The 14,833-nt window shown below is 40.0% G+C and overlaps 1 protein-coding gene across 1 annotated transcript in view; it reads left to right on the top strand.

Moving 5' to 3' along the window:
* The window catches only part of pdzd8 (PDZ domain containing 8), a 47,657-nt gene extending 37,260 nt beyond the window's left edge, over positions 1–10,397 (top strand). The window contains exons 4-5 of the mRNA XM_018678894.2: positions 4,083–4,245; positions 4,441–10,397. Coding sequence (XP_018534410.1) covers positions 4,083–4,245; positions 4,441–6,803 — 2,526 coding nt within the window. The 3' untranslated portion in view covers positions 6,804–10,397. The remainder of the gene's footprint in view (positions 1–4,082; positions 4,246–4,440) is intronic.
* The last annotated feature ends 4,436 nt before the right edge of the window (positions 10,398–14,833 follow it).

Genomic DNA, 14,833 nt, shown 5'->3' with positions numbered 1-14,833 from the left:
AGTATTTTTAATGTTTGATGTGTTAAGAGTGCTTCTTTAATGACTCTGTGATTTACAGTGTGTTGAAAGCTGAGATTTTATTGAGTATTTATTTTAAGCAATTTCTGGAACAACCATTGTTGTCTCACATTGTCTGATGGAGTAACTGCTATTTTGCTGATACAAATGATGGCCAAAAGTATGAATATAAAACCGTGGTTGTTTTTAAGACAGAATTTTAAAGGGGGTATTATAGTAATTTTGTATAGTTGGGCACAACAATCATTCCTTTGCTCTATTTTAGGTCTGGACAATACTGTATATTGATTGACGGTGAAACTAAAGTGTTTACCCAAGAAATAGAGGTCAGCTTTATTCTCCTGAAACCAATGCTGCTGCTGGGGAGCAGCAGTCTTATCACTGGTTTTGTGTGCACTGACAAATAATTAGGTACATATGAGGGTCTGTGACTGTGCATATATTGTTGGTGTAAGTGTGTGTAAAAGGGAGATTGCCACTATTTGCGCTTCAACTGAATGGACTCGTATACTCTCCTTTGTAAATCTATTGAAGGCACAGTGGCTACATTGCAGCCAGTGGTGCAGCTGTATACACACAGTTACAGAGCTGCTCCAATTAGTGATAATAAGCACCAACACTCACCTTTCAGCAGTTCTTACTCAAAGGGCAAAATAGCACTGTCCTGAAAGTCTGTATGTAAATCGTGAGTAGCCAAGCACAAGCTGACCCACTCAGCACTGGCATCAGGATCTGAGGTTATCAGCTGCCATTTGCCAAATGTCACAGAAAAATGTGGTGGATTAAAAAATATACCACACCATCAGCCATTCTGGTTGATAGCATTTTCAGGCAATAGCATGGAACATAGGATTGATATATTGATGTTTGTTTCACATTTGAACTAGAAAATATGGTTGAAATGATCTATAATTTCTCTTGTATCCATTTATTTAGATGTTCTTCCACTAAAATCTATCATTCTTAGATTTGCATGACAACTTGAAGCAGCAAATCTTTGCATCTGAGAACAGGAAATTTTCTACTTCAAAATCAAAATGGATAATCACTACTTATTGTCTTTGGCCACAGTAATTACCAAATATAATGCTGGGGCTCACCGGTGGGTTTTTCAGTTTATGAAAAATACAAGATTATACAAATATTAGATAAAAGAATAAGATGTAATTTTCTATACATAAAAAAGCCTGGGAGGACTTTCTTTCTTGTTCTATATCATAAATCACATTAATTTATCCAGTGTCCAGTTTTCGACATGTAGATACACTGTTCTTACACTGATGGAAATATTCACACTTAATTTGTGCTGCATTTTATGTCCAGTATTGCTACACTGATGTTGTTTTGAGTTAATGAATGAGTTAAATATTGTTGCATCTGGACCAGGTTACAAAAAATAGCTAAACATGAAAATACAGTACAGAAGCACATACAAATGTGTTGTACTTATAATGCTATGCACTGCAGTTGGATATGAGATTATGTAGTGGGGAATCAGACTAGTGGCTATAGTATAATATACAGTATTTGCAACATGTTAAAATGCATTAAAATGCTTAGTGTAATTTATTTGTCCATATAATTGTGATCAGATCTGATAACCTTGTGAGATGGACCATATTATCAGTTGCATATTGTAGATACATGTACTATTCTACTTCCAATATTCCAGTTAATGTGCCAGTGATTTTCTCCTTTCATTGTATGCAGCCTTCAGATTCAGAGCAGTTGTTCACAGAACCCACCTGCACACTAAGTAATGATCATTGTGTGATGTGAAGCTGAATAGGCCTTTGGCCTCCACATTTTCCCCACAGCAACCTGTTGCCTCTGCAATGTTGTTATAGTCTTCGTGGAAGAGCTGTAACATGGCCAGATTAAATTAAACCTACACACACACACACACACGCACACACACACACACACACACACACACACACACACACACACACAGGTATGTTCTGTTATCCCTGTGGGGACAGTCATTGACATTATGCACTTATTGACATGGCAGCTTATGCAGATCAGTGGTTATGAGGAAATTTCTCTCACTCTAACAGCTGCCTCAGATTTGCTGATTTCAATAGCATCACTTGAAGCTCCATAGTATAACATTCCTTTTACTCTTTGGTAACATTTTTGTGAATGAAACTTTCCCACAAATGGAGTGCAGCAGGTTATAGAGCCATTTGGCAGTGCCAGTCAGGCTTATTATCAAGCCTTTCCAGTTTGTATAGATCATCTGTTTATTCAAGGCCAGCCCTAACTCAATCACTGCCTTCCAGCAGCAACGTAACAAATGACAGCAGGGGAAATTACAGTCATTCGTCTCCGTCTACCCACATCACGTCGGCCCTATTTTTCTCTCTTTTAAACCAGCACGCTTGTACCATCTTAGTCTTCTTTCTTCTCTCCTACTCCACCTCATTTAGCTGTTTCTCTGTACCTGGAAAGATCTCACCATATGTCTCCAATAAGCTGACAGTCTTCACCAATCACAATTAAAGTTGCATGGGTTTACATACACCATTGATCATCAGCACGGGAAGTGCAAATGTCTTGATATTGCTCATGCGTTGTCATTTGACAGACACCCTGACAGGCATAAAGCAGGTCACCTCCACATCACACCAGGTGTGTTGTGGGATTTGTGACTTGGACTGTGCACAGTGGCTGTTATTAAGGCAGCTGGGGGGTGGTGGTATAATTGCAGCTCTCTCCCACAGAATTGCCACTTTCAGTTTGAGTCTGTTGTCAAAGTGCTGGAGGCAGATGTCAGTGATGCACTTGAAGCATTTGTCATCTTACAGTTTATTCTTGTTCTTATTCCTTTGCATCAGCACTAAACAATTAGTCTAGTTGGTCAGGTTGTAGACCTTCAACATGGAGAAATACACAGCAGTGAACAAAATGCAAATACAAATTTATTTATCTACAATTTAAATTTAAAAGACATACTGTATGTTCAGAGAGTTGAAGGTGCCCTTTTGAGTTTTCTTTCAAACAAACAAAAGTTATGTTTTCATTTAGTGTTACTCACCAAAATGCACTGTGCATATTAGGTATACCACCTTAACTATCAGTAGTCATTTAATGGTCAACAGTTTAAGAAATACTGTGTTTTCCATTATAAAACTGTTAAACTGTTAACCACTGACATGAAATGTTTTTGCCGCAAAGCAAATTAGAATTAGTAGTAGTAAATTAGAAATTTAAAGAACAGACTAAGATAACAACAGGTAACTGGAATCTTTAAAAAAATGAGTAACACAATAATTATTTCATTTAAAACTGGGGAGCTTCCACTCTCATCTGTTACTTTCCAGGACTGACCAGACAAAATCCAAAGTATTAAACACCGCACAACAGGCCTCATTTGGGACCACACAAATACTGTCACACTAACTTAAATTTTATTCAATTCAGGAAATCTGACATCTAAACATTTACTGCCACCAGTAAAACACATCTATACTCAGAGCAGGGAGCTGTCACTTACACAATTCATCACTTTTGTTTTGTAGCATGTTTAGAAAACCATCTTAAACAGGTCAATTAAATACAATTATTAAGAAAGCACAATCCAAAATAAAGACATGTCACACACTCTTCTCCAGCTTTATTCGCCAAGTGTTTATGACATGAGCCTAATCTTTTTAGAATATTTGCTTACTAAGAAAAATATTAATGACCACAAGTACAAATCATACAATATTATAACCAAAATCTTCTTTACCAAATACACTTTCATCTTATGAAAAAAGAAAAGGTTGTTTTTCTGTTTAGTACTGTATGTCTGATTGTACTCATTCAACCTAATCTTTCACAGAGTACACTCAAATCTTCTCCATATCTTAATATGAATGAGAAAGTCAGGGTTGTAAATATTGTAAGATAGAAGTAGTGTACTGCAAAAGGGAAATCGCTTACCATTGATCATAATCACATTTTTGCCCACTACAATTCTACTAGTATATCAAGTGGATAAGTTGCAGACACATGTTGCCTATAATCTCAAAGTCAGTGCTGGTGTTCATTGCTCAGTTTTCTCTTGTGTGCATCAGACGGAGGTTATCAAGGCGCAATGTGGCAGTGTGGGGATGACCTTCAGGCATGTTCCTGCCACTGAGGGGGATGCAGTCCACGTCAGCATTGAAACGGTCACACCTAACTCCCCTGCGGCTTTGGCAGATCTACAGAGGGGTGACCGCCTCATTGCCATTGGAGGTCTGACATGTCACTGCATGAAATAATTATCAATGTTATTAAGTTAATTTTATTAATATATTAAGATATTCTTAAGATTACTAAATGAAATTATAAATATTTTGCAATGTTGTGTACAAACTTTCAAAACTTTTTCTTTCCATTGTTTACATTATTGTCTGAAAACCTGTTTCCTGTTTTGCTTTCTGTTGACAGGTGTCAAAGTGACATCCTCAGTTCAAGTGCCCAAACTGTTGAAGCAGGCTGGAGACAGGGTGGTGGTACTTTATGAGAGACCAGTTCGTCACCAGACTCCCTCTTCGGGGAGCTTGGGAACTCCTCAGGAAGGGTTTGGGCAGCTAGAGGAAACAGGTTTCATTCCCCAGCCAGGTGGTTATGAGGAGGACCCAGCCCCCATCACCACTCTCTCTGACATATCCGACAGCAAAGACATGGACTCTGAGTTTGAAGAGTTGATTGTGGACTCCAGACCTAGCCAGACTGGTGGCCCTAACAACAGCACCACAAATACCAGTGACACTAAGGAAGATTTCTTACTTACAGTAAACCAAAGCCCCAAAAGGACTGTGGCCAACTTGGCCTCTAAGCCCCTTGGTACCATATCACCCATTCTCAACCGCAAGTTAAATCTAGTAGGTCTCCAGTCACCACTAAAGCCTCAGCCCAAAGAATCACCAAAGCCCTCTCCACAAAAGATCAGTAGTGATCCAGGGGAGGGTCTACAGCGCCCCTCCGTTCCTCCCCCACCTCCTCCTTCTCGCCCCCCAGTGCCGCCAAGACCTCAGATAAGGTTAACATCAGCCTCCTCAGAGACCAGTCTTTTGGAAGGTGTTGATTCTGTTGCATCTACTAATGCTACTGTTCCTCCTGTTGTGACTGCCACCATCAGTGCTTCTGAAAAATCTCCAGAAAAAGTTCCTGTCATTGGAGCCAATGAGGACAAGGCTGGCACTGAGAAGATATGTGTCAAACAGGTTGAGACAAAGCAATCCACCAGGCCAGCAGAGTCCAGTGATGAGCTGTCAGTCCCCTCCACTGTGACCAGCAGTAACAAGGCTGATCAAGTAAAGGACAAAGCTTCAGAGAGCTCATGCAGCACACGGGACAGTCTAGAGGACCACTCTATCTGGGAATCCCCAGAAACCATGTTTCGTAACCAGACAGCACGTTGGCCCAAAGCTTCTATGGTGTTTGACGTAGAGAGCAACCACAAGTACCTTAATGTGGCTCTGTGGTGCAAAGATCCCTTTAAGCTGGGTAGTTTGTTGTGCCTGGGTCACGTGAGTCTTCAGCTGGAACATGTAGCCCTAGAATGTATGGCCACATCTTCAGCAGAGTACCAGAGCACCTTTAGGCTGGGGTCTCCAGAGCCCAGAGCTAATGTCAGCCGCACTGCATTACGCAGCCTCAGCACCCACAAGGGCTTCAATGAGAAGCTGTGTTACGGAGATGTTACTCTGAACTTCTGTTACTTATCTGAGGGTGACTTTGAGTATCCAGGGGGGCTGGCAGAAAGGGAGCGAGAGGGGAGTCTTCAGGATGAGGATCTAAAGGAGAAGGAAAGGGAGCATATTCCCTCAGCACCACGTGATGACTTGGCTTACGGTGCCATTCAGTTGGTAGAGGTTCGTCACAACTTCCAGGACACCCAGTTCCAGAACCCCACCTGGTGTGAATACTGTAAGAAGAAGGTTTGGACCAAGGCAGCCTCTCAGTGTATGATTTGCGCCTATGTTTGCCACAAGAAGTGCCAGGACAAGTGCCTCTCTGAAAATCCTTTCTGTGTGGCAGCGACTGAACGTCGTGGAGCTGACCCTGAAGCCAAATCCACCATAAACCGGGCCACCACTGGTCTAACACGGCATATCATCAACACCAGCTCCCGTCTGCTTAATCTCCGCCAGGTGCCCAAGACTCGGCTAGTTGAGCAGGTGGTTGATGTGGTGCCTGGAGCAGTGGAGCCCTCACCCAAGCATACACCCAACACTTCAGACAATGAGAGCAGTGATACTGAGACCTATACCAGTGGTGCCAGCCCCTCAAAACAGCCCGCCAGCAGCGGTGGCAGCAGTAAACTTGTACGGAAGGAGGGTGGGTTGGATGACAGTGTGTTCATTGCTGTGAAGGAGATAGGGCGCGACTTGTACCGAGGGCTGCCCACAGATGAGCGCTCCCAGAAGCTCGAGTTGATGCTTGATAAGTTACAGCAGGAAATTGACCAGGAGCTGGAGCACAATAACGCCCTTCTGCTGGAAGAGAGGGAGGCCACAGATGCCCGACGCAAGGCCCTAATTAGCACTGCCCTGGCCAAGTCTGGGGAGAGACTACAAGCCCTCACCTTGCTAATGATCCATTACCGTGCAGGCATTGAGGACCTGGAGTCAGTAGAGAGCACCTCTCCTTCAGAGCAGCAAGGCTTTAAAGGAAAAGGAGAAGGCCTGGAGGAAGAGGCCCTGATGGGGACAGAAGTCTATGACAGTGACATCTGCAGCCCTGTCGAGGTGCCACTACTGGATGACATTACTGAGGAGCAGATCTGTGTGGAGGCACTCCACTAAATAATATAAGAAGGAAGCAGAACCTTCTTTGGTCTCATGTCTCTGCACAAAATTGTGTCCAGTTTGTTTATTGAGAGGAATTTCCACAGTTCATTTTAAAAAATTGGGAATGTTGAGGTCCAGTGTTTGATTCACTTCATTTTACATGAAAAAGAAAGGATGGTTAAAAGAATTTACTCCCTAAAGAATCATGGTAAATCTGTCTTGATGTTTTGATTTGCACATTGTAATGCTGTTTCCATGCTTTTCCATGTATTTCTGGGTTTTTAAAGGGAAGCTTGAAAGCTACACTATTATCTCAGCCCTCAGTAGTGCTGCACGTTTATCATCCAGTTTTGTCATAGTAAGAATTTGATTTAGTTTGCTTTATTGTCTGTAACTGCTTTGACTTAAGGACTTAAAAATATGCGCACATTTCTGTGGTCTACTAGTCTGAATCATCTTTGGAGAAGGAAAATGTTAAATATTTGTTGTGAATAACAAGTCCATATGAAGGTAACATATTTGAGTCTATAACAGTGTGAACACTACTAAGCAAAAGCAGGCTTGGACATCCACTGCAGTGGAACATCTTTTTGTGTAAGGACCCTGCAAGCAGTCATACATATCTTTTGTTTTGAGCACTTTTTTACTGTAATGTAATTGGATATTTGGTGTGACTTTCCCTGCTCACAAAGCTCTTTGGGATTTCAGCAGCTGCATAATTATTAGTGGAACCTCTTTCTTTTTGTTGATTTGTTTGTATTAGGCCAAATGTGTAATTCTGTAACCCATTCTTTTTTCCCTTTTACTGACTTTTTTTTTTGATTGAGTTCTGAATAATTGTTAACCAGGAGCTCTCATGATGTAAAAATTCTCTAACCTTTATTTAACTTTGTGTGTGTGTGTGTGCTTGTACTACTTCTGTGAGGACCAGGACATTTTGGGTGAGGGTTGGGGTTAGGCATTTATTTGTGAGGGTTAAGGTTAGGGTAATGGGCTAGAGAATGCAGTATGTCAAGGAGTGTCCTTGCAAAGACAGAAATGTGTGTGTGTGTGTGTGTGTGTGTGTGCGCGCGCACTTCAAGGAATTATGATGTGATTTAGTGCAGCTCATTTGCCTTCATGAGTTGTTTTCATGCCCAAATGGACATATGTTAAGCCTTGTCTGTGTTTTTTGTGCATACAACTATTTTGCACCACGTCTACCCATTTCCCTGCAAAACATCAAGCATTAATGTAGCCTGTTACAGTGATTCTATCATAACTAGCTACTGTGCTGTTCATCTGTCTACCCTGATAGAGCCTCTGGAAAATAATTGCTTGTGAAGAGGGACTATCTTACGCATCTAAAGCAAAAATCTATCCTAAAACACTGAAACATTACTAAATCCATTTTGGTGGTTATTTTGCCAGTCAGGGCCACATCACACATTTCCAGAAAAAATACAGTTGAGTTTGATTGTGGATCTTCAGTGAGGTTGAGTTTGATAGCTTTCTAAAAATATCAATAGCAGTCAGCAGTTTTTGTTATCAGTCCATCAGAATTGTGACAGAGAACTCAATTAGATGTAGACTAGATGTACTAGTATAGGGCCAATGTTTGATTGAAAGTAAAAAACAGCCATGCATCAAAACCTTAGATAATGAATCATGATCCAGGGAGTCTAGTTAGAGATTCTTGAGTGAAGGTTTATCAGTAGCAGTTAGTATTACAAGGAAGGATTTTAAAAATCTGACCATTTACTATGGCAGTAGTCATTTTATCTTTTAGGGTGTTCACATTACCAAGTACTCTGCTAAGAATGCGCATGTGCAAATATCTGATTGGCCAACACCCTGCCTTGCTAGATGATGTCAATTTGCCAGATTCTGGGCTCACTCTCAGCCTGACAGGCCCCTTTAGCAGGTGAACAGGTGTGCAGAGATGGATAATTTGAATTTATCCCTCTGTACTTTTTTCTCTCCTCACACAACAGCTTCCTTCAACAACATTAATGCTTTTGAGGAGAAAATAAGCAGTTAAAGTTCTTAGGGAGAAATCAGTGGGATGCAGCCAAGATGATGGCAGGCTTTTTGCTCTGCCTTGGAGTTTAGCTATTGGGAACAGGTATAAACTGTAGACCTGTTAGATGAAACATTGAGATGAAACGTTTTGTTTTTTGCTCATTTTAGCCTGGTAGTTAGAGCAGTCATAGCACTCACAGATGGAGTAGGTATGTAGATGATGATGGACAGATGAGTTTGTGTACTGATGACCTTCTTCAAAGTAAATCATCTGTTGAGACTGGGATGTGGTGATGATGAAAGAATGTGGTTTTTGCAGAATCACATTGTCTCCTCACAGCCTGATAGACAGTATAGCCCAGTATGGGTCCATGCCTTGAGGTGCATGGGCCAATCCTGCTTTAGGGCTAGGATTAGAGCTTTCTTGAGACACCTTAAGATTTTCCTGGGTAAAGTACAACGACTAAGCTAATGAAAGATTCAGCAAATAAGAAAATAAGACACCACCCAAAATGCACTGAATACCATTCAAGAGTGAGTTAGTGATGGGTAGATTTTTCCTTTAATGCTGTGGAACTTCAAAAGTCCATGTCCAAGCTAATGGGATGAGAGAAGTAAGCAGCCCTGAACATACTTGGGGATGGATGTGGACAGCTGTGGATTTGCACACGCTTCTATACATACTTCAGTCAGGGGTAGGCATATGTGGACGTGTTTGGTACGTGCATTAGAAAACGTATTAGCCACCTCTTGACAGCAAGAAGAGGAGCTCCTTAGTTTGTTTTGTTTTGCAGAAGAGCATGAAAAAGTCCAGCAATGAAAGCATGTGTGTGACAGCTTAACAAGAATAGGACCAGGGATGTGGAATACAGAACAAACATCTTGACATTCATGCGTCGCATGACACGAACATCCAGTTTACTTTTCTGGTGCATGTGCAGTTAGCGTGCTCGCTGTGTGGATAGTCTGCGGTCTCAAATTTTAGGTCATCCAGAAGTGACGTCACGTGGATTCTTGGTGGACACGCAGATGTGGAAAGCATGAACTGGCCTTTAGGAAGCAAAGGCTCATCTTCTGTTATTTTCAGTGTAATAGATATGTTGCTCATGTAGATATCGGCTTACTGGCTGCTATACTTGTCAATCTCTCAGTCACTGTATATTCAGATTTTTTGTGCAATATTTTTGTAGGAAATGAAACTGATAATCAGCAATGAATCCCAATGTCTGTGATTTCTCTTCTTTTTTCTCTAAAAATGTGTAGTTTGTGTGCCCATCTATCTCTAACCTGAAGGGTTTTGGAGATCAATGATAACCTGAGGGGAGGAGTTGATGCTGTAAACCCCTCTTTTGGCTTTTGCTGCTGCTGCTGCTGTTGTTGTTACAATGTGCTTTTCCACTGGACTCATAACCACAATGCTTCTGCCACCCCTCCCCCAACCCTAACCTTTCAAACTGCACTTAAGATATGACTGCCCACCACAGCTTTCAGCAGGTCAAGATGGTGTTTATTTCTTTTTGTGTATGTGAGGGATGTAGTACAGTTTTCAAGAAGGCTCATGTGATGAAGCTTTATTGTACATAACCTAAATAAACAAGCTCAAATGAATTCCCATCACTCTGCTTTGTGATTTCATCAACTCACACACTTTAAAGGCACAATCTGTGATTCAAAGGTAAACAAGAGTCACTTCACCAGCAAATATCCAAACACAAGACTTAAACCTTCAGTTACATCCAGACTGAATGACAGATCGTTTAACAGGACTAACACTAGACAAACACATGATATAAGTTAAACATTTATTTACATGAACAAATGCAAGCCTATAGTCTAAATTGAAATCAGCTGATGGGTATTTTGCAACTTAAATTCTTTAATTGTGTACGTAATCACACTTTAATGTATGTGGACTAGTTACTGAGTTGATTATGGAGAACTATTTACATTAAATTATTAATATGTTTACCAACATATTTTGCTCCAAAAAACAAAAATTAAAAATTCAGTCTGCATTGAGACGTTTGTCTGATATTGGATTTTTTTTATCTGCTCATTAATTGGTACAAAGTGGTTGTGCACTGCACTGTGCAGACAACATCCTTCAATACAACAACAGATAAATCATAAAATTACCTACTAGCTTTTTCCTAGAGATTTTTCACACGCAGGGACTTCCTCAGCAGAAATTTGCTCAAAGACAACTAATGACAACAAAGCAAACTTCGTCCACTGAGGGATGAAATATATAAAAATATTCATATTAATAATTAAAATTAACAACACTACTTTCTGTGGGATTTGTTGACAGTAAGAAAAATATAACACAAAATATATCTAACCAGCTGTATCCTGTAATGCATGGTTAGAATGAATCTAGTATGAAATTGGGACAGAGATTATTACTGTGTAACAGCAGCCTGCTATCCTCTGTGCAGGCACCCTGACAGTACAATACTGCACTCCTACAGCTCAACAACCTGTAGGAAATGTCCTGTTTTTATTCATATGTATGAGTACACTGTATCAGAAGTACATTATTTGGTGTTTCAGAGGTGTCCCTTCCCAAAAAAAAGGACATGACACGAAGCTCCTCTGTACCAGCATTGCTGTAAGAACCACTGTTGTCTTGGTTTTTAGTGAAGAGGGAAAACAGGGAAGGTATTGTGTGATCATCCACAAAGTAATTGAAGCCCAGTGTTGAGATGGACAGGCTGATTACAGTGTATCTGCTCCCACATTTCCCCATCATGGTAGCTCATTCTGCTGTCTCCCACCACCCGGTACAGACAATCAGTGTGAGCATTTCTGTTACCAAACCGAAAAGAATGCAGTCTTTGCTGTTTTCATGGTACCTTTACAGTACATGTTCACTGCAAACTGTCATTTCAGTAATGGGGAACAGCATTCAGAATAACACTGGTCTAAATGTTGAGTGCTTTAAACGCTCCAAAAGTTAATGGTGCTGAAAATCTGCCTCTGTACTTTGATTAAGTTTTGTCATTTTTGAGAAAGAAACTGATTTTTCAGAGCACACCACATTTAATAGACAGAGGATATGGCATTCCCACAAGAAGAGGAAAAATCAGAACAGTGACATCCTGCTAACGACAAACTAACGATAAAATGACATGGGCACACAAACTCAGGTTTGTGAATGTTTGCAATAGACAGATGTATTAACAGACCTTCAGAGAAATATTAGTATCCACACATGACTGAAAAAAAGACTGTTCTGACAGGAGATGTGTTAGTACCTGCTCAGACCAGCCAGTGTACTGACTTTTTATTTATGGATGAGCCCCTCCAACTGTTGTTGTACAATCATGATTCCTATTTTACATCCTTACTAAAATCCAGTAGAGTTTTTTATGGTCCATCAGCAACATGAGTTGAGTTCATTAAAATACTACAACAAATCAGTTTGTAGTTTCATTCTATTTCATTCTATCTGTCTATCTATCTATCTATCTATCTATCTATCTATCTATCTATCTATCTTATAGTTTTCAGCAGGATATTAGATCAGCTCTAAACATGGCGATTGCCTTGGTCCTGTCATCATGTCCAGGCTAACTGCAGTCTCTCATTTCTTCATCAGTGTTACTGAAAAAAACGTGTTCCTTGGCTTTACTATAAATGGTCTCTATTAGGACATATGATTATTGATTAAAAAAGAAATTACTGACAAAATTTAAACCCCTTGTACTTTAGAAGTTAAACAATGGAAATTTTCTCAGTATACAAATAAGCTACAGCTCCCATAAGATTTTACTGGTGCAGCAGTGCACCTAATTCATCAACAGAATCTGCTGAAGAAATATATTATATTATATATAGACACATGGAATAGACCACTCAACATAGCAGTCATGTCCTAAAGCGGGATTTTTAGCAATTTGCCTAGAAGTTATGGCTTCACTTAAACTTAGTAAAATAAGATCAAGTAGCTTTATGCAAAGAGTTCTTAGTTTAGGTTTCTCAGCTTTCTTCTCATCTTCCAGAAACAATTAGCTCCCTATTACCTCAAGGAACAGTGCATGTTGCAATGGCCCTCAGTGTCTTACTGTTACTACTGTAAGACTTTTGTTCAGTCAGGATGTTGTTTGCTGTACAGATTTTTAAGCTCCTTGAGGCAAATTTGTGATTTATGATGTTGGACTATATAATAAATGAATATTTGACTTCGATATTTGCATCTTCTATCATCTAAGTCTTATGTCATTATTCAGGACACTTCATTAGTGATTCTACAAGAACTACAACACCATAAATATTTAAGGCATGATAAACATACATTATCAATATAATACTTCAGGAAAATGTATCATTTATATATTGTCTTTTTATATACTTCTTTGTGTCTACATATCAGTGGTCTTAAGAGAGAAAATGAGTCTTAAAAACATCAGTGTTATTTTCCCAAATCAGAAATAAAAAGGCAGCAGTTAGACTGAGGGACATGATCAACACCTTTGGCCTTTAAAAAGTGTAATCACTGAGAACAAGAGGTAACTGATGGCATCAGCTGTGTTAAACTATCCATAAGGCTGATATTAGTATTTTAGTAAACATTAGGCCTGAGACATCTAATATGATGGACAGATACAATACAGTATGATTGAATCATTACTCTACAAGTTGGTATTATTAAAAAAAACTCTTAATATGAATAATTACATTGTAACATTTGACAATTACCAACAATTAGGTAGATAATTAGGATTTGAAGACTGTTACTGTTTGAGAGGCTACTCTACTTCACCAAGAACACAACTGTGGTGAAAACAAAGGATGCGTTTTATATTTTAATGTGAAACATTTGATGTGTGTTTCATGTTCAGACCACTTTCATCTACAGTATGTATGGTAAATCTGTAGCTGCAACCATTGGCTTGTTAGCTTAGCCTAGCATAAAGACTGTGGAGAAACAGCTAGTCTGGCTCTGTCCAGAAGGAAGCCTCTGTAAAACAGCTAATTGTTGTTTGTACACTTTGGTTATTGCACAGATTAAACAAAAGAGATAGAATATGGTAGTTAGTGACTGTGTGCTAAAGGTGCTAGATAGGTGAATTATGTTACATTTGGGTTGGGCCAAGTTAGCTGTTTCTCCCTGCTTCCAGTCTGTAAGTTAAGCAGCTGCTGGTTCCGGCTTCATATTATACCATACAGATACAGTGTGACTGGCACCAGTCTCCTCTACCTCTCAGCAAGAAAGCAAATAAGCGTACTTCCCAAAATGTCAAACAGTCCCTTAAATGCATACTGCTGAAACCGAGTGAGGAGGGGCCGTACATGTACGATATATACTGCGTATACTAGTAAAGGAATACTCTACTACAACCCACTTGTCACATGTGACAACAGACCCTTTCCACAGCAGACAATTTGACTTGTCATAGCAAAGGAAGCACAGGTGTAAGTAATAGCATTAACGATGGCTCAAGGCAGAAACACACAGTAAGTGACAAGGTCACCAGGAAACGGCAACACCTCCCCCAATCAGTCGCCTTTGGGTATATCCATTGAGCTGTCAATCAAAATGCAGTTTACTGCTGCTTCCCCTGTTCCAAGTATGGCTCCTCAGTGCTGAGGGTGAATCTGATTAATCAATAATACCCTGCAAATTAAACTTACTTAAACAAAAATATGACAGATGTCAGGTGGGATTGGTTATAACACCACAGTTTCTCACCTTTTCCAAGACAGTTCATACGTTTGAACTCTGCCCTGTACACTACCTGCCTGTCTCTCTGGTTATTCTGCTTCCCATGAGGCACTCCACATATAAAGCTGTAGTTCATACTACAAGTGTTGCTGGAGTCTTGATCTTTTTAGACACAGAAAATGGAAGGAAGCCTGCGGACCAAACTGGCTTGCTATTTTCTGTGGGTTTCTACCCGTAGTTCCACTAGATGTCACATTAAGCCATTGCAGTGAGTCTATATGCACAATACTAACAATGGAACTGGATTACCTAAATGGAATATAGTTATTAACATTATGAATAACACCTGTGCTTTTTTCTGACAAGTCAAAACAAA

This window comes from Lates calcarifer, linkage group LG16_LG22 (assembly GCF_001640805.2).
Source record: "Lates calcarifer isolate ASB-BC8 linkage group LG16_LG22, TLL_Latcal_v3, whole genome shotgun sequence".
Taxonomy (NCBI): domain Eukaryota; kingdom Metazoa; phylum Chordata; class Actinopteri; family Centropomidae; genus Lates; species Lates calcarifer.
This window is presented reverse-complemented; position numbering and strand designations above follow the sequence as displayed.